The 21,040-nt window shown below is 45.6% G+C and overlaps 1 protein-coding gene across 1 annotated transcript in view; it reads left to right on the forward strand.

The window, feature by feature from the left end:
- Nucleotides 1–5,265: 5,265 nt before the first annotated feature.
- The window catches only part of SMAP2 (small ArfGAP2), a 61,587-nt gene continuing 45,812 nt past the window's right edge, over nucleotides 5,266–21,040 (forward strand). Inside the window, exon 1 of the mRNA XM_060258138.1 lies at nucleotides 5,266–6,369. Coding sequence (XP_060114121.1) covers nucleotides 6,267–6,369 — 103 coding nt within the window. The 5' untranslated portion in view covers nucleotides 5,266–6,266. The remainder of the gene's footprint in view (nucleotides 6,370–21,040) is intronic.

The raw sequence follows: 21,040 nt of genomic DNA on the forward strand, positions 1-21,040 counted from the left end.
GCAACAAGCGAACACCCTTGGATGTGTCTGCGTCTCGCACCCCTTGCTTCGGAAAGAACCTGTGCATTCCTGACCCGGCCTGACCCATAGACTGGTATTCTGGACTCTGGCTTTGCTTATCGGACTGGCTTAGGTATCGTTTGATCTCGGCTTTGCTTCCCGGCTTCTGACTCTCGGCTCTGTTTCCCGGCTTCTGACTTTCGGCTCGGCTCCCCGGCTTCTGACTCTCGGCTTCCCTGACCAAGCTTCCGTCTCACCCTCCAGCCTGCCTGTTTACGTTATCAATCAACTGGACTGTTTTACGACCACTCCCTGTGCTTCGCCTGGGCTGTCTGCGAGAGGTCCTGGCTCGTTGCCAGGACGATAGCAGCCGCAGCTTCGTGTCAGAGACTCGGGCCGTGACACCGCACATGACTCCTGAGAAACCTGTATAAGGGTCAAGAAGCAACTGTCAGAACGGGATATGGAACAACTGATTGGTTTAGAATAGGAAAAGGAGTTAGACAAGGATGTATATTGTCACCCTGCTTATTTAATTTATATGCAGAGTACATTATGCAGAATGCTGGCCTGGATGAAGCACAAGCTGGAATTAAGATTGCCGGGGAAAACATCAACAACCTCAGATATGCAGATGACACTACTCTAATGGCAGAAAGTGAGGAGGACATAAGAACCTCTTGTTGAGGGTGAAAGAGGAGAGCACAAAAGTAGGCTTGAAACTCAACATCAAAAAAACTAAGATCATGGCATCTGGCTCCATCACACCTTGGCAAATAGAAGGGGAAGACAAGGAAGTAGTGACAGACTTCACATTTCTGGGATCCAAGATCACTGCAGATAGTGACTGTAGCCATGAAATCAAAAGACGTTTGCTCATTGGGAAGACAGCTATGGTGAACGTGGGTAGTATAATAAAAAGTAGAGACATCACCCTGCTAACAAAAGTCTGTATAGTCAAAGTGATGGTATTCCCAGTAGTAATGTAAGGCTGTGAGAGCTGGACCATAAGGAAGGCCAAGCGCAGACGAATAGATGCTTTTGAGCTGTGGTGCTGGAGAAGACTCCTGAGAATCCCTTGGACTGCAAGAAGATCAAATCAGTCAGTCCTAAGGGAAATCAATCCAGACTGTTCACTGGAAGGCCAGATGCTGAAGCTGAAGCTCAAATACTTTGGCCACCAAATGAGAAGGGAGCACTCCCTGGAGAAGATCCTGATGCTAGGAAAGACAGAAGGCAAAAGAAGAAGGGGATGGCAAAAGATGAGATGGCTGGACAGTGTTACTGATGTAACAAACACGAATTTGAGCAGACTTCAGAGGATGGTGGAAGACAGGAGGGCCTGGCATGACTTTGTCCCTGGGGTCGCAAAGAGTCGGAAACGACTGTGTGACTGAACAACGAACAAAATGTTTACCAACACTGAACTTCATTTGTCATATTGTCACCCACCCACCCAGTTTGTGGAGATCCTCTTGGAGCACTTCAGAGTCAGCCTTGCTTTTCACCATCCTGAATAATTGGGTGTCATCTGCAAACTTGGCCACTACACTACTCACCCCTAGCTCCAGATCATTTATGAATAAATTAAATAGTACACGGCATTGGCAACTGCAATGACAACGGGCGCCTCCTGCTAGAATTCTGCATGGAGCACCAGCTCACCATCACCAACACTATCTTCCAGCAGAAGAACAGTCTGAAGACAACCTGGATGCACCCACGGTCCAAGCACTGGCACCTTATCGACTACATTCTGGTGCGCCAGAGAGACCTTCGAGATGTCTTACACACCCGAGTAATGCCCAGTGCAGAATGTCATACGGATCTTCGTCTTGTACGCTGCAATCTCCGTCTTCACTTTAAACCCACACCCAGGAGAGGAGGTATCCCTCGGAGGAAGTTTCAGGTTGGCAGTCTCCAGTCAGCCGAAGTTAAAGCTGCCTTCCAGGCAAAACTCCAGTCAAGAATTGAGGACCCCAGTTGCCCCACAGACCCTTCTCCAGAAGCACTCTGGGAACACCTAAAAACTACCGTCCTGCAGATCTCTGAAGAAGTCCTCGGGTTCTCCACAAGGAAGAACAAGGACTGGTTTGATGAGAACAATCAAGAGATCCAAGATTTACTGGCGAAAAAGAGATCTGCCTACCAAGCACATCTTGCTCAGCCCTCCTGTCCTGGGAAAAAAGCAACCTTTTGCGCTGTATGTAGCAACCTCCAGTGCAAGCTTTGAGACATTCAGAAAGAGTGGTGGACCAAGCTTGCTGAGAGAACCCAGCTGTGTGCAGACACTGGTGATTTAAGAGGGTTCTACGAAGCCCTGAAGGCAGTATATGGTCCATCATATCAGACTCAGAGTCCCTTGCGTAGTGCAGACGGCCAAGTGCTCCTCACAGACAAGGCATCCATATTGAACCGGTGGTTGGAGTATTTTCAGGTTCTCTTCAGTGCCAACCGCGTAGTTCAATTTTCAGCAATTCACCTCACCCCACTTCAACCAGTGAAAACAGAGTTGGATGAGATCCCCACTCTAGAAGAGACTGTTAAAGCCATCAAGCAACTGAAAAGTGGCAAGGCAGCAGGAGTTGATGGAATTCCACCAGAGATCTGGAAGCATGGGGGCACAGTACTACATAACTCACTTCACAAAGTACTTGTCACCTGCTGGGAACAAGGCAAATTACCACAGGACTTTCGCGATGCAATCATCATCACCCTATACAAGAACAAAGGGGAAAAGTCAGACTGCTCCAACTACCAGGGGATAACCCTGCTCTCCATCGCAGGCAAAATCCTTGCCAGAATACTCCTGAACAGACTGGTGCCCGCCATTGCAGAAGAACTCCTCCCAGAGAGCCAGTGCGGCTTCAGAGCTAACAGGAGCACCACCGACATGGTATTTGTTCTCAGGCAGCTCCAAGAGAAATGCAGGGAACAAAACAAGGCTCTGTATGTGACTTTTGTCGACCTTACCAAAGCTTTCGATACCGTTAGCAGGAAAGGCCTGTGGCAAATCTTGGAACGTTTAGGATGTCCCCCAAGGTTCCTCAGCATGATCATCCAGCTACACGAAGACCAACGAGGCCAAGTCAGACACTGCAACGACCTCTCGGAGCCCTTCCCAATAGGCACAGGTGTAAAGCAAGGCTGCGTTCTCGCGCCAACTCTCTTTACGATCTTCTTTAGCATGATGTTTCAAAGAGCCGCAGTAGATCTAGATGATGACGATGGTGTCTACATCCGCTATCGCACCGATGGCAGCCTGTTCAACCTGAGGCGACTAAAGGCCCACTCCAAGACAATGGAAAAACTCATCCGAGAGCTACTGTTTGCTGATGATGCTGCACTCGTCTCCCACTCGGTATCAGCTCTGCAGCATATGACGTCCTGCTTTGCAGAGGCTGCCAAGCTATTCGGCCTAGAAGTTAGTCTGAAGAAGACAGAAGTTCTCCACCAGCCTGCACCCCAGGAAGATTATCACCCTCCCTGCATCACTGTGGGTGAATCAGTTCTGAAGACAGTCCAGCAGTTCAGCTACCTGGGGTGCATCATCTCCTCAGATGCTAAGATCGACAAGGAGATCGACAACAGGCTGGCAAAGGCAAACCGTGCCTTTGGACGACTGCACAAAAGAGTGTGGAGCAGCAAGCATCTGAAAAAAGGCACAAAGATCAATGTTTACAAAGCGGTTGTGATGACAACCCTCATCTACGGCTCCGAATCGTGGGTTTTATACCGTCATCACCTGCGACTCCTTGAGCGCTTTCATCAGCGCTGCCTTCGCACCATCCTCAACATCCACTGGAGTGACTTTGTGACCAACACTGAAGTTCTCAAGCGGGCGGAGGTTACCAGCATCGAGGCACTGCTGTTGAAGATGCAGCTGCGCTGGGCAGGGCATATTTCTAGGATGGAAAACCACCGCCTTCCCAAGATTGCCCTGTATGGCGAACTCTCCACCGGCCATCGAAATAGAGGGGCACCAAAGAAGAGGTACAAGGACTCCTTGAAGAAATCCCTTGGCACCTGTCGCATCAACCATCACCAGTGGTCTGACCTAGCCTCAGATCGCAAAGCATGGAGGCACACCATCCACCAGGCTGTCTCTTCTTTTGAGAACGCACGCATAGCTGGTCTTGAGGACAAAAGGAGATTGAGGAAGAATCGCACTGCTACAGCACCAACCCTAAATCAGACTTTTCCCTGCAGCCACTGTGGCCGGACCTGCCTGTCCCGCATCGGTCTTGTCAGCCACCAGCGAGCCTGCAGCAGACGTGGACTATTGCACCCTTCTTAAATCTTCGTTCGCGAAGCCAAGCCGAGAGAAATAGTACCTGACCCAATACAGATTCTTGTGGGACCCCGCTGCCTACTTCCCTCCATTGTAAGAACTGTCCATTTATTCCCGCTTATTGTTTTCTGTTATTTAACCACTTTTCAGTCCAGAAGTTATCCTCGTATCCTATGACTGCTAAATTTACCCATAAGTCTTTGGTGAGGTGCCTCATCAAAAGCCTTTTGAAAGTCCATGTGGAGAATCTGAATACAGCTATTCCTCAGGAGTATAAAGAGGGTACTACAGCATTTTGTCTTCAACTGTGGGTCGTTTTAGGGAATATACTTCCAAGTATGGTTGCCAACTCCAGGCTGGGGAATGTCCGGAAATTGAGGGAAGGGGGGTGTAGAAAAGGGAATGACTTTAGAAGGCTGCAACGTCGTAAAGGCAACCCAATCAAGCAGCCGTTTTCTTCAGGATCTCTGTAGTCGGGAGATCAAATTTAATTCCAGATCTCCAGGTATTACCTGGAGATTAGCAACACTAACTCCAGTGCATCTGCTGAGGGGAGATCTCACTAAAGAAAGCTTCTACTGAAATATATTTTTCTCGTCTCTAAAGCGCTGCTGGACGCCGCCTTATTTAAATGCAAAGAACGTCTTCTCCATTCATAAGCAAGCCCCTCATGCTTTTCTTCTCCTTCCAAGTGACTTTTCCCCCTCCCCCGACTACATTCATGACCAGTGTGCCGCTTCCCATCCATACGCCACACTCCATCCCATCCAATCCCATTTTCCCCCTCCTGCTCTTTGAATCTCTGATTGGCTCTCTGCGCTACACCGGTAGGCAACATCGACGAATCAATGAAGAGAGAGACCAAGATCAAGCGTGAGGGGGCGTGCCCTGCTTGATAGCCCCTCCTCTCCTGCTCTCTCCCTCCCTCCTTCTCTAAGAACCGGAAATAGGAAGCTGCGGCGCGCTGAGTGGAGGTGTAATCTGTGTCCATAGTAGCGGCTGAGCTGCTACCTGGAGACGGGGGCGCGCTCTTTTCCTCCTTTCCCTCAGCCGGAGGAGGCTCGCCTACCTTCCCTTCCCTCCCCTCCCTTAAAGCTAGAGACTGAAGGGGAGGGAATAGGAGGGCTGTAAATACGCTGAGGGGGGGCCCTCAGCCCTTGAAGGGGGCTTAGGGAGTAATGTGAGGGGAAGGGGTCTGAACTTTCTAAAGCTGTAGGGTAGGGCACAGTTTTGAGGGAGGTGTATTATTAAAGGGGGGCTGTCTTGAGTTTTACTAGGAGCCCCCACTTCAGGAATTATTGGGAGGGGGTTCAGTTAAGGAGCTCTGAATTGGTCTTTTTGTACATCTTTGGTGGTTTTCAGTGGAGGGTGGATGGAGCCTTGTTGAATCTGCAGGTGGGCTAGCTTCAGGGTGTCTGGCTGGTGTGTTTTATTTGGAAGGCTGTGCAATCAGACTCTTCGGGGAGGGGGCTTTGAACCCCGGGTGCTGCGGGAAGTGTGACCCAGGCTGTTGAGGGTGCTGACTGGAAGCCCATGTGGCTTGGCAAAGGTTATTGGTGGCCTTCACCCTTGTGGCTTGTTGGGGGGATGCTGAAGGGAGAGGGAAGTGCTCAGGGACTTCTGGCGTAAACCTCGGGTAGTGTGTCGTGTGTCATCGTGTTTCCAAGGTATGACTGAAGTGGGAAAGTCCTTGGCAAGATAAAAGCAGAGTGGCAGTCGGAGGTGCTCCCACTGTATGTGTCAGGAAGGCCTTTTCAGGCAAGGAGGAAGTTACATCTCTGGGAGCGGCAGTCTCTCTAAAGCAGGGTCGTGATCAGATGTGAGTTAAAACTTCAGGACGGGGAGCTGCTTTTTAAGCTGTGTGAGGCAAGGAAGCCTGGGGAAGCCTACTTGGCAGAGCTGAGAAAGGAAAGGGTGTGCTTCCTCCCCCCCCCCTTAATTTCGCACATTCCTGTGGAGCCATTCCTTATCTGCAATGACGGGCAAATCGGTCCGAGATGTGGACAGATATCAGGCGGTGCTTGCCAATCTGCTGCTAGAAGAAGAGAACAAATACTGTGCAGACTGCCAGGCCAAAGGTAACATGTGGTGCCTTTAAATGCATGGGTGGGGAGGGAACATTGCTTGGTGGTCAGTTGTGCTGCTGTTGTAGATGAAGTGGAGGAAGGGGGTATGTGGGTCTCTGCATAGGACGATGCTAATACGTTTTGAGGGAGGTGGTTTGGCCAAAACAAATGTTGAAGCCTTTGTGTGTTACTGAAGTAAACTGTACTGCTTCTTCTCAAGAGAGCTGTGGGTTTCAGGCTGTGTGCAGTAATGACAGACGTTTCTTATGCAGTAGTACATATTGCAGATTCTTCTGTTGGAAATGCTTGCTGCTCTGTCAGTGTGTGGCTGTACCGGGTCTCCCGAAACAGACAAGCGGGAGGGTGCAAACAGGTGGTGAAAAGGGCCCCTCGTACTGGAGGGGAATCAAATGCTGGGAGATTGGAGGGGAGGTTACTGGCTTGTCATTGGCATTTGTTGGGCATGTATGTCAGGGGAGAAATCTATGAGTAACTGGGGGGGAGGGCACTTTGACTACATGCGGTTGGTTATATAATGGCATCATCAAGAAGGCACACCAAAAGCACTGACTGTACATGTTAGTGCTGTAGCCGGAGAAGGCTTTTTGGAAACAAATTCCATAAGGCAAGGCTCTGTGTCAAGAGGGTAAAGGGAGGGATGAACCTTGGCATGTATGTGTGATACATCCTGAAATGTAGTGCTGTATATCCTCACAGGTTAGGGTTTTTTTAAAAATCTGGGTGTCCCCCAACTTCCTTTTTGTATATGCTGCAGACTTTCATTGTTGCAGAGAACTAGGAGAGATCACCAAATAATAAGAAAACTGTGATTGAAGCTGCTGTCCCCCCCTCCCCCACACATCTCTTTTCCAGATTATTTGTGGTTTACAAGTTGTATATGAAATGTTGTCAGGAAGACTGATACAAGATGCCTCCAGACTTGCTTTTGCTCATGGTCTGGCTGATTGCCATATCTGGGTTAAGACGACACTTATTTCCCTTTTGTGCTTTGAAGCTTTTTTCCACCTCTAGTGTATGGTGTGGCCTCTTGGTTGGCTTGTCAGGTACAGCTTTGCTATGTAGCCTCTTTTACATGCATCAGTCAACTTCCTCAAACTCAGGGCAGGGGGGGCCTTTTAATAGCTTCACGATTTTCAGGTTAGAAATAATTATTCAGGGAAAGTTTCATATAGATCAGCAGTTCTCTTTAGCAGCCTGGGGACACAATTTTGATGGAAATTTTTTTACATGCCCTCCCCTCCTCCCTCACCAGCAAATGTTATGTGGCCCTCTTTCAATGCATGTACAATAAGCCCTGATGCAGCTTCCAGCCTGTCACAGGCTCCAAACAGTGCAGTGAGACCTTTTATCAGCTGTGCTTTGAAAGCAAGTTTTAGGGTGCAAATGCTTTTATTGTCTGTATGTGGCCTTCAAGGTCAAATCTCAGAGGGTAGGTGATTCTGTAAGAGCTGCAGTTTAAAAGGCCTAGACCCAAGTTTAATCCGTTTCACCCCTTGATTGATAAGGAAACTTCCATATTGGTTAACTTCCTAGCTAGAGGCCTGCTCAACAGGGGTAGAAAGGGACCTGGGAAACCTTCAGGAGATGCTCATAGAAATATAAGAAGGTTGGCATGTCACAAAACCAGAACTTCTGGTATTCAGTTCAGAATTACAGTTGGCAATTACTGCTGCAAATGCAGAATGGCATCTGTGTGTGTGTGTTTGTGTGCTGTCAGTGCAAAGGATTTCAGCAGAAAGTGGAACAGTTTACTTTTATGCCTGAAGTATGTATGAGAACTGCATTAGGGCTGTACTTCCTTGGTGCCTCACAGCCAATCAGAGTTCCTTTTATTGAGTCATTGGATCCCAGCAACCAATCAATATATTTGTGACTAGTGTTTGGGGGGTGATCTGAAAAGTGGCATACCATAAACTCCTTCCCTTTGAAGCAGGAGGAGGCAGATTCCACCCCCTTCCCATAAGACAGTCTCTGCCCCATTCCTAGAAAATGGGGTACAAGTTTTCATGTGATCAATGTGGAAATGAGTGGGACTTACTCCTCTGGCCCCACAAAAGGCTTGTGAACTTTTGCAGATCCTGTGTTTGAGAAATGCCAGTTTAAATGAACACTATTGTAACTTGAGGACATGTAGGGTTAGAGACATTTCAACAATTCTGGAGTCTGCTGGCATCTTGAAAACCCACCTATTTGTGCAAGGCTATCTGTGATTTACATTTTTTACAACCTATCTTGCACCTGGCAAAATAACCCATCCCATTCCTAATTATGCATGAGGTGGGATTGAATTTTGTGTGCTTGGAGCTTTGAAATTGGCTAAAGTTCTGGGCAGTGTTCCCTCTAAGTTGAGTTAGGGTGAGCTAGAGCATAGTTTTTTAGCCTCCAGCTCACACATTTTTGCCTTAGCTCAGGAAGGTTGGCCCCAGAGCAAACTAATTTATGCAGCATTCATATTGCTCACTCATGACTTTAATGCCAGCAGCTCACAAGGCTCCACAGTTTAGAGGGAGTATTGGGTGACTTAAGCTTCATACTTTGACCCTGTTGTGTCTCAACACTTTTCATATTTTCTGTCCTTTTCCAGTTCTTCAGGGGAGTAGGGAGAATTTTACATTGTTACCCTGGGGCAGTTGTGAAACTGACTTGCTCTCCTCTGCTGTGTCAGTTGTCTTTGTGGCATGTTGGTCGCTTAAAGGGTTATTTATGGTACCTAGACCAAGCTTCTGCTGGTCCCTTCAATGAGCAACTAATACAAAGTCTATCAGAGGGAGTAATGCCTCTGGACAGGCTTTTCTCCTTTGCCTCTGAAGCAGACTCTATGAAGTCAGGGCGCCTAATTTGTATATATTAGCCACTACATGTTATGATTTATTTCTGTTACCGTTTTGTAGTGTCTGCTGTAAAAACAAATCTGTTGAACAGTATAAATAAGGTACATGCTCAAAACTCACTTTATGTGGTATAGTTACCCCTTGACAACTTGTGCTTGCTTTTCTGGAGGCCAAAGCAACCTTGCAAGTCCCCCAAAATTGCTCACTGGCATGTCTGTATTGAGGGCAGCATTGAGTAGTATGGGAAAAGGACTGGCATTTGCGAAAAGGACTGGTGTTTGCGAAACTTCCCTGACTGCTTGTTTGGAGAAAAATGTGTTATTACACCAGGCACTGTGCTACAGAGTGGTGCATAGTTGTAGGTAAAGATACCCACATTTCGTAATTGTAAGTGGAGAACCAAAAAAGGAGGTGTGTTGGGAGAGGGATGTAGTTGCAATGGACTGATGGGGAATACAAGATTGTAACCATGTTAATTTGTTCTGGAAACACAACTACATGGAATTGCTTGTGTTTCTGAGTTTAGAAAGATCGTGAAGGGCATGATATAATATTTTAGTGCTGTCAGAGTCTCTGACTTGTGAGAACCACATGAAGTTACACTTCATAGATTTTTCAATAATAATAATAATAATAAACTTTAACTTGTATCCCGCCCTCCCCGCCGAAGCAGGCTCAGGGCGGCTAACAAGACATGGTTTCCCATGATTTACATAAGACAATTTTAAAATACAATTGATACATACATTTAAAAACAGTTACATAAGGTTAAAACTACATAAAAGTTAAGACTACCATAAATTAAGGTGCTATTCAGTAGATATTTTTCGATGGCAAGGTATCGTTTTCAGGACTCCTTATATGCTTGCATAAAGAGGGTAGTTTTGCAAGCCCTGCAGAACTGACTAAAGTCCCGCAAGGCTCGCACTTCCTCCGGTAATTGATTCCACCAGTGGGGGGCCATTACGGAGAAGGCCTGCTCTCTTGTTACTTTCAGTTTGGCCTCCTTTGGTCCAGGGATCCTTAAAAGGCAAGAGAGCAGAAGTTGTATGCCATTGCCTTCCTCTACCTAGCAACCCTAGTCTTCCTTGATAGCCTATCCTGCTTAGCTTCCAAGCTCTGACAAGTTCCATCTCATATGAGCTACACAGGCTGCTATAGAGCTGTAGATATTCTCTCAGTAGTAGAAGTCAAGTCATTCAGTGATGTGTATTAGTACAGAAACAGGTACATGGGGAAAGTGTAATTCCCCCAAAGCATGTAGTTAATATATGAAATTCATTGCCATCAAGAGCTTGCAAAAGCCTCTAGTTTTAACAAAGTAAGACAAATGCATCAAGGATCAAGCTGTTAGCAACTACGCCTGACGTGATAAGTACAATTGCCATTTTCAGAAGCAATGTGCCTATTGAGTTGCCTGGAGCAGGCATCAGGAAGTGACTGTCTCCATCTCATTCTTCTTAGGAGCTTCCAAGAGGCATCCCTCTGATTTGCTAGGGACTGCGTGCATGGCTAGACAGACTCCTGGTTTTGATCCAGTATGGGTTGGGGGTTTTAAAAAATCTCTGAAGTGCAAGGATAATTCTTGTGCTGGCTTTTGAGAACTCATACTCTCTATCTCCTTGCTTCTGAAAGGGTCAGTGTTGACAAAGAGAAGAAGAATCATCTTAAGTTTCTTAATAGTTTATCTGCCTGCCAATTCTATCCTCTTCCTGTTCTTCTAAAAAGGTGACTCACCTGGTTCTCCATTTCTTCACCTAATTCCTGACTTCAGCCTTCCTGTGTCACCATCCTCGTGGCTGTGTGCTGGTGACAGGTCTGTAGGGATTCTGTGAGAAGCCCAAGATTAATAGTTTTGCTGTTTGTGCCGCTTGGCTACAGTTTGTTACTAAAAGGCTCCCTTGAAAGTCCTGCCTGCAGACATTCTTCTTCTTGAGTATCCTGTTAAAAACAGCAAGCATTCTTGGTGTGTGTTTCAGTGTAAAATCTTGACAATTAAAAAGCAATAAACCGTGCAATCAGAAATTAAAATCCAGGCTATTGAAGTGTCCAGAAGAATAAAGAGTAGTAATTAAAAGCACAGATGAAAAAGATAGAAAATGTTTGTTTGTTTGTTTGTTTTAAAAAACCTCCCACACACAGGCTTTGTGGTACAGGAAAAATGTTGTAGGGGTATCTGTGCAGAGCTATAGTTTTTATATTATGAATCTTGCAATTTGTAGCTCAGACAGTTTCACAATGATCCATTCAGCAATGGGCCTGCACATTTTCTGTACAATCTTGAGTGCATTCTGCATAGCCCATTTACACTATGTTTTTCATCTTGGACAGTGAGGGCCAGACTGGATTTATCCGACATCCCACATAAACTATGTGTGGATGCTCTAGTTTCCCCCCAAAATCCTTTACATTGTACAACCAAAGAGGAAGAACCAGTATGAGATGGACTGGCTCAATAAAAGAAGCCAGAGCTGAGGAAGGCTGTTAAGGATGGGATGTTTTGGAGATCATTAATTCATAGGATTGCCGTAAGTAAGAAGCCTTGTTGGCACAACACATGCATCTTGGCAGACAAGCTCCTGTAAAGAGGATCTCCTGAAGGTAGAAAGTTTGCAAATATGTTGTAGAAGTTAAAAATCTGCATGGGTCATGCGTATATTTAGACCATAAACTTTTAACTGTTGAGCTTACAGACCTTTACAAACAAAGAGTCCAAAGTGCAGAAACTCAGATTGTAGCTGTGGACATGGGCCTCAAAAGAGTGGCAGTGTTTTGGAGAAATATGAGGGAAAGTGAAAGCAGCAATATCCTTGGAAGCAAGTACATTTTTTTTTAAAGGCACAATCTCCGGGGCCTTGTTTTGACACTGAAAATTACTCCAGACCAGCTAAATTGACCATAGAGATTGTGTGTGTGCAGAGATAGTTCTTGAATTAAATTTCCCCGGGGATTAATTTGCTGAATAGGATTTTCCTATCAATAGCTGCTCGCTTGCCATTGCTGGGTCCAAGAAAGAATTCAGCCAATGAGAGGAGATGAAGGGGAATGGCTGATTTCCACTAGACTAGCATCCTTCCATAATCTAGATATTTTGGGGCTTCCCACCCCCAGGAACATGTTTCCAACCTGTGATATATTTTGTAATGTGCTCACAGAGGGTCTTGGAGGTACATTTAGTCTAAGAGCACATAACTGTAGAGGGTAATGTGCAGTCCTTCCAGGAGCTAAGTCCCAAATCTTGTTGCGGGAGAAGCTGGAGGGATATGCTTGTCAGCAACACAACAGCTAAATGAAACTTCTGTATTCAGAGACAGTTGTCTTAGCAGCAGGTGCTGGTAGCAGAAAGGACATGATCAGGTGCCTTCATGCTCACCATATGGTATTCTCAGAGAGCATCTGTTGGAAGTGAGATGCTATATTCAAGGACTTCTTGGTCTCATCCACTAATTTGTATATTCCGAAAGCCAAGTTCTGCCTTCAGACATGCATAGTGGAAAGATAGCACCTGTGTTCAATATGCTCAGTGCATACTCCTTAAGGCTATCCTTATCACATCTGGAATTGTGGGGATTCATGTCAGGAGCAGAGGGAATAACTGCAGGCAGGCGTGGTAGCTACTGTAGGTTAGCATGGCAGCTACTGTCTGGAAAAGGGGTCAGGCTAGGTGGCCTCTGGGGGCATCCCCAGTTCTGTCTAGAAACTTCTGTAACCAGGGTGTGTGTTAGGAATCTGCTACAGGAAACCCAAATTCTATATATAAAATATGGGCACTGATGGAGCTTGTTTCTCGCAAAATCCTAAATGTTTGGTAAGGTAGCAATTGCTCAGAGCAAAGGATCCAATAAAAACCAAACTAAAACCCTTTAAAGAGGAGGGGGAGATAAAATGGCTACAGAGAAAGCTAATATCCCCCCCACACAAAAAACCCCTCAAAATATTGAGTGCTTCCAAAAGTCCAAATATTTGTTTGTATTCAGTTATATTGTATTACATATTTGGTTATGTTACAAAGTATCTGGGTTTTAGAGGGACTTCAATGGTAGCTTTTCTTGGGGCAGAGTATCAGATATCTTCTTGCGTGCCTCTGCACTCATGCAGGCTTCATGGCTCTGTAAAACAAGGCTTCCTTCAGGGAAAAAAGAAGTCTTCGGCATATTCAGGAAAGTTTCAAAAGTATGCAAAGAAATATTAGTTGGCTACAAGAAAGACAGAAATACTTTCCTAACAAGAATTGTGAAGGTTTAAAGGAAAGGAAAGGTCCCTGTGCAAACACCAGTCATTTCCGACTCTGGGGTGATGTTGCTTTCACAACGTTTTCACAGCAGACTTTTTATGGGGTGGTTTGCCATTGCCTTCCCCAGTCATCTACACTTTGCCCCCAGCAAGCTGTGTACTCATTTTACCGACCTCAGAAGGATGGAAAGCTGAGTCAACCTTGGGCCGGCTACCTGAATCCAGCTTCTGCCGGAATCGAACTTAGGTCATGAGCAGAGAGTTCAGACCACAGTACTGCAGCTTCACCACTCTGTGCCACGGGGCCGCTAAAATAAAATGTTAGTTAAAAGCCATGATGGGGACAAAACCCGGGGTCTAGCCCCACAGAGGCTAATTACATGGCCCTCTTCAATAAGGTGAAGAACATGAGATCTCCTAGAAAGTATAAGGAGAGGTACAAACAAGCTGCCACCCAAACTTGTTTGCCATGCTGCTGACCTGTGGTTTCTTCAATGTAAGAACGGAGGTAGCAGAATCCTGAGTAATCTTGAGCTCAAGCCAGCCTGTATTCAAAGTAATGCATCTTACCTGGATTTTGGAAACAATTTGAGCCTGTTGTCATGGATTGGGTTAAGAGATGTGGAATGCAGGGACAGAATAGCTGTGTTGCCGTCTTCAAACTGTGGTTCGTGCTTCTTGCATTAGGGACTCTGCAACAGAAAGGCATAATTGGGGCACAGTTTCCTGACTTTGGGTACCTGAATCCCCTGTCTGTTCTTGCTTGCTTTCCCGAGTTCGTACCACAACAATCTGGCGGGCTAAGAGGCAGGGCAGATGTCTTCTGTAGGTTGCAGATGCAATGCTGTCTTTTGTTGCTTGTTAAAGTGCAAGGCCACTTGCTCCCTCCACATTCATTTGCAAAGTTTCCCTTTCCTCGTATGATCCTCATCATATTTCTGTTGCATCTGCCCCAGTCTTCATCGTGGTTGAATGCTAGTCCTATTCTCTCTTAACCAGAGTTTGGAAACCTGCTACAAGCCATGGCTAGGTAGTAACTTGGTGTAGATTGGTGTAGACCAGGGGTCCCCAACATAATGCTGCCAAGTGGTTGTTTTTTTTAAGAAAATGGATGTAGTCAGGTGGAACTTTTACCCAGCATGGCTTCTGATTGGCCATTGGAGATACAATTGTCTGTATAGACTTTTTAAAAGTTGCTGCAGCAGCAGCAGCCCCTACATCATGAGGATCTTTGCCTGAAATGTTGAAAAGATTTGTGTTAGAGATATATGTGATCTTACTTCCTAAAATGTCATGGTTAGCACTGTCTTTTATGGTAGCCACTTTGTGGTTGCTCTTTGTGTCAGAATTGCTAAATGACCTGCAAGCCCAAAAAGGCTAGGGCCCCTTGCTTTCCACAGCATTTTTTGTGTTAAGACAATTTTAAAATGGTTTCTCAGGCTACATACAGAACAGAGACCATATTGGGTGGAGGGGAGGTCCTGTTTGATGAGGTGCTGAGACTGGCTTAAAAACCCGAGGGCTGCTTAAGCTGTTGCAGCAGAAGCTTCATTACAAAGGATGCTGCAGCAACCTTGGAAATAAAAGGTAGAAATAGGATGGCTGTGGGAGAAGCAGCAGCTTGTATCTCTAAGAAGAAGTGGGCTGCAGCTGTGAAAATTGGACAAGGGATCACATGTAAAACGATTGCTCAGGCTGAGTATAACATGATTGAACCCTGTGTATTGAGGGTATTTACATGTTTGTACAGACCCTTTTCTTCAATTTCCTCTAATTAGGCATTGTTTAAGCAAGCATGATGCATTCCCCCTTCTTCTGCATGGCATACTTAAAGAAGCTGGGCTGAAAAAACTTGTCTCGTTGCTGTTGCTGTTGCATTAGAGAGCATTGATGCAGTGCCAGATGTGTTAGATGCTGAATGTCCTGTACTACAGTTGCAACATAGCCCTTGCCTGTGGGGAATTGCTGTGTGTATACTGACCTCCTCTGACATCAGCCTTGCCCTTTCCAATCCTAAACACAGGTTATTAGTTCTGTTCAATATTGGTGGAAACTTCCTGGTAACAGCTGTGTTCTTTGGTGTACCTACTTGGAAGTAAGTCCCATTACAGGTAATGGAACTTGTCTCCAGGTAAGCCTGCAACCATAACCTTGACATTGAACTGTGATTTTTAAATACGACTTCTCAGTGGTCCTGTTAACAGTTCCCAGTTGCACCAGTAGATGGGAAGGAGTGAATCTTTTGCAGACAAAGAGGGTATGGGAAATATGGTTGAAGCTTAAAAGGAAGCCACTGTCAACAAAGGAAAAGATCCATGTGCACACAGCGTATTGAAAGATAATAGCAGCTGTTTGTGCTTGGGGTGGAGGAGGGGAGAGGGAAAGAAAAACAGAGGGTCAAGGAAGTGTAGCTTTCTGACCGCAAAGCGTTGCAGCAGCCACTGCCTTGAGATTCAGTGGAGCTAGCTTCCTGTGTGTTGCTAAGGAGGCAGTCCAAAGAAACCCACCAACTGGCTGTAGCTGTGCTGTCTTCCTCCGAAAATCTTCTTGTGTTAACATCCTGTGACTACAGAAGGCAAAAAATGATGAAATTGTTTAGCCTTTGTCTTTCCAAGTACCTGATGGTAAAAACTGAGTCAGTCCATTTTTGAGAAGGGAGTGTGTGTGCGTGCACACATGTGCTACATTTATTTTTGTTGTGTTTTGAGAGCTGGAACATTTGGTGCAGACTTTTCCCCCTAAGGTTGCACTGTAAAATTGCATCATAAAGCTGCATCAATTGCTGGGTTGTGTGTATGCCACAGTTTGTCCAAAGCACAGGGAAAATGTAGGTTGAAGTACTAAGTAAAGAATTCAACTTACTGAAATAGCATTAAAAATATATCATGTTTCTTGCTGGTTGGGAAGATAGGGTACAATATTATAATAGATTTTAAAACTTATCAGTCACATTCTCAAAAAAAAAAAAAAGGAACAGCTTGCAATTTTTTAAAAGCATTACAAATGGAGAGCCAGCATGGGGTAGTTGTTAAAGGGTCAGACTAGGATCTGGGAGACCCCTGCTTCATATCTCTAGTCTGTCATGGAAGTTTGCTGCAAGACCTTGAGCCAGTCTCAGCCTAACCAACTCACAGGGTTATTGTTGGGAGAATAAAATGAAAGGAGGAGAAAATATGAGCTACTTTGGGTCCCACTGAGGAGAAAGGTGGCGTATAAATGAACCACATTCCAAAGCAAGGAATTCCAGATTGTCTTTTTTATGTCTGGCTTTCCTTCTGTGCTTTTATATTCTTTTGAGTATTTTGTTGTGTTCATCTACTCTGAATAACTTCATGCAGGATCTTTTAACTTCTCTCTTTTTTTACCACTGTTTCTAGACTCTGCAACTGAAAAGTGGTTCTTGATCTAGATGCCTGTTTTGGTGATTTTGATTTGATCTAATGATGGGGGGGATAAATCATAGTTAAAATATTGTGTGTTTTATCCTTTGAGCCATCATGAGAATGTTTTGAGTTGAAGGGTTGGATGTAAATAGGTTAGTTAAACAATCAGTCCATTAATCAATATAGTTGCTATTGTTAATGACAGTACACTGTCCCATCTGTGGCTGGCTTTGCAGGGTTCTTGGCTGGCTACTGTGGCCTTAATAGGATGCCCAAACAAATTTTTGGCCAGCCAAGCCTTCCCCAGTGTTGTCTTTCCTGCCTTATTCTTCTCTGTTTGTGAGACTGTTGGCATTCACTTCCTGGATGCACATTTCATTTTGGTATTTCACTAGCCCGATAGGGTCTGTCTGTATGAGCATGCTGGGACGATTGAATGTTCAAAACTGATTTTCCATTTGCTGCACAGTGAGGGGGCCAAATGCTTAGGGAATGACCTGCCCTACAGTTCTGAAGTTACTCTGTTGTGTGCTATATAGATCCTGAGAGTGCTTGATCAAGCTGACCTCGTAAGTCTTAAGCATGTACATAACGTCATCATTTAAAAGTCCTTAACACTGAACTGGTCACATTGTGGAGGCATACTGTATCTGACTCTTTCCCCTTTCCCAAACTCTCCCCCCCTCTACTCTTCCAGATGCACCTTGCCAGTCTTTCCCACAGGTTCCTTTGGATCCAGAACCACTGGTGTCAAGAGCTGCATGTCCTTCCCAAAGTGGAGCTTCTCCAGCTGATGATCACTATTGCAAGTTCTGCTGGGTCTGCTCGTCAGTTTAAGGTTTCCCCCTATAACTTCCTCCTTTGGTTTCTCCGGGCATCTTATTCTGTCCCCTGCCCCTCCTCACCCTGGTGTGTTGTGAGAATTCCTTCTTTGAAATTCAGCCCTCTTGTAGCACATTATCAAGTAGATGTGACTGTCTTGCCCTCCCTTGACCCTTGTGGCAGTGCAGAGCTTGTGATGTTTGATTGCCCATCTCTTTTTCTCAAGTGCCTGGAATATATGTTATAGAAGAGTTCAATATCAATATGTTATATAACATAATTTTTAATATTGAACAATTCCAAAGAAGTGGACTGGCAGACTATTTCCAGTTCTTAAACACAAGCATTGCTCTTTTTCATCTCCTCCCTGGGACTTAACACCAAGCTTTTTGGCTCTGACCCTGGATAGACCTGAATAAATATTTCAGTACGCTTAGATGCCAGCTTCAGATTTCTGCAGGCCTGATAGTTTTCTAACCCTGCCCGAGATGCAAAGAAAGTGAACAAATGAGAACAGTTACTTGTTTGTATATGGTCTTGGCTAAGACTTGGTTCTGAACCAGGGGAAACATATCTCTGATCATGGGAGCCACATCTGAGAACTGCTTTTGCCATCTCAGAGCTGGGCACTGGAAGTTCCAGGATCAAGCTTGGAGTCCCCAGAGCTGGGGTAGTTGCAGGCATAGCACTTCATCCACTCTGGCTTCTTGAGCTGCTTAATTTTTCAGGAGGATATGAGTCCAGTAGCAGAGTCCAACAGGATTTTCAGGCTTTAAACTTTCTTGTTCTCAAAAACTTACACCCTGAAAGTCTTTAAGGTGCTACTGGACTTGAATCTGGCTGTCTTCACCGCAGGCCATCACAGCTACCTTCTGAAAATTTTTCAGGAGCCTCTACTGCCAGCAGGCCATTGTACCCACCATCCTGTGAAGCCAGTTGAGGGCTGGATGGAAGGCACCAGCAGGTTGTGTGTGACTCTGAGGATGTAGCCTGGCTCTCTCCTTTAAGCACTCAGAGCTCCAGTCAACTTGCTGAGGCTTCAAGGGACTTAACACTGATCTTGGAGAATCTTCATGTTGGAGGTTTTTTACACTTTTCTTTTCAGCTTTTCTTAAGTGTATCTTTTTGCACTGCAAGCTGTCGAACAGTCCATATTTGCAAATCTATTACTATTTGTAGTTAAGAGAGCAGGAAGGTGACTAAGAGGAAGGTGTAAAGCTTATGAAACGGGGCTTTCATTGTTTATTTGTTTAAAATATTTATATGGCCGCCTTTCTCCAAAACAACTGGAATGCAGGGTAAGTAATTGAGATAAAACAACCAATAAATAAGACAGCCCTCAAACTTAACTAGAGGCCTCAAAGGTGAAAAGAGTCCACAGGGTGGCCCTCAGGCTGAAAGGTCTGCATGTCCCTGCTTTAGAACCAAGCCTAGGAGCATTATTTCTGAAACTGCATTGATATCTACTTGCATGGAAACTGCAAGTAATACTTGGTCTTTGGAAAGGATTTAACATCTTCAGTTTGCTGCAGGGCCTTGTAAATCCATAAAACTTCATACCCACAGCTGATATTACTCAACAGTTGCACATCAAAGGCCTAAAGTGGTGGGGGTGGGAGGTGAGAACTGGCTCCTTTGCAGCCTCCAATAGCTTACTTTCCTTGTCAGGTGGGGTTGTGACTTGTGAGCAGTTATTCCAGGCCTTCAATTCTCATGGATGGATCCGGTCAATTCCTCCAGAATATTACGAATTATAGGCAATGTTAGACAAACTTGAGAAAGGGTGCTGAGTCACACTTAAGAGGGTGGACAGAGCACTCATTGTCAAAATATAGTTCAAAATATGGTTCCCTAATCTTTGACGTGCGAAAGCTTATACTCTGAAGTTCTTGTTGATCTTTAAGGAGCTACTGCACGTGCCTCTCCCTCTTCTAATGCAGATCACCATAGCTGTCCTCTGAAACTAGCCTTGAGCTGTAACCCTTCAGAAGAGCACAGCTTTCTTTAATGGAAAAGCCAGGTATCATGGTGAATTCCACCTAGTAAGAAGAGCTTCTCAATCTGTGTTTGAGCGGGGTGGAACAAGCTATTTTCACTGAGTTCCCTCCACTTAAAACAGGTGAGGGGTGAGGGCGTGTAAGCCAAGAATTTTATCCCTGTCAGTAAACTTGCCAGGTGATCTGTGCAAAGTAAGAATGATGGGCGTAGTCTTCCAGTCTTGCCCTGTCAGTTCCCCAGTGTCAAGCAATGTTTTATCTTTCTATAACCGCCTATGTTTATCTGAATATAACTGCCATGCTTAAAATGTTACTAACCCTGAACTAAGCTGAGGCACATCAAAGTAGAGAATTGGCCGGTGCCTCTTTCGCTTTTACTAACAAATGCAGGAATTTGCTCTTTGAAGATAAAGCCTCCAGGGACAATTTCCCAGGCCAGGCCTGGACCCAGGAAGAGTAACCACAAAGGAGATAAAGAAGTACTATGTGAATTTTCACACGTGAACACAGGATTGTTTAGCAATTGTTGCAATGTTTAGAGAACCTTTGATGTGCCACCTTTAAGTATGCATTCTACTGTTACTTTATATCAGTTCCAATACCTGACTCAATAGAAGCACATGGATTATCAATAAACCATACTTTGTTTCAACTCAAGGACTGGTTACTTTGAAATCTGCTTGCTTGACATTTTGGAACTGATCCATTACTAAGAGTTTATCTATACCAACAACTTTTAAGCTGGATGGCTGAAAAAGTTCCTGATAACAGAGAACCTACTGAACCTTTTGAAGGAACAGGAGTAAAGACTCCCCCCTGGCACATTGTTGGGGCCCAGAGAGTTGGGGGACGTGGGTCCTCACTACACATCCAGGAGTGTTCATCACCCCTCGGAAGTGGGAGCCCCGCACCTCCACTACCCTGATGGACGAGGCCCAGGCACACCACGAGACCTTCCTGACGAGGCCCATGAAAGGGGGGAAGAGCGGGAACCCCGGGGAACAAGGGGATGAATGCCCCATTCGAGATGATGAAGAACGGGGAGGACCAAGGCCAGACGACGACTGCCACAATGGGTCGGACTCAGAGGAGGAAGACAGGAGCCCCCCAAAAGAAATGGGCATCCTAAAGACCGTGAGGGGAGAGATGGCAGCCATGGCTCAAGAACTGCGGGACAAGATCCAAGCGAATGCCACATTCATGGCGTGAGAGATGCAGATGCAGATTGACTGGCTGTTACTGTGCGACTTTGGGAGGGCCCCACCCGCACCACCCACCCCGCCGGCACTGCCAGCAGCGCCAGCTCCACCAGCGGTTCCGGTGGTTCCAGCCCCACCCAGTGCCAGCACTCCCCGGGTCACGAGACTACAGGAGGGGCCGGGAGCTAGATGCCATT

This window comes from Heteronotia binoei, chromosome 17, assembly GCF_032191835.1.
Source record: "Heteronotia binoei isolate CCM8104 ecotype False Entrance Well chromosome 17, APGP_CSIRO_Hbin_v1, whole genome shotgun sequence".
NCBI classification, from domain to species: domain Eukaryota; kingdom Metazoa; phylum Chordata; class Lepidosauria; order Squamata; family Gekkonidae; genus Heteronotia; species Heteronotia binoei.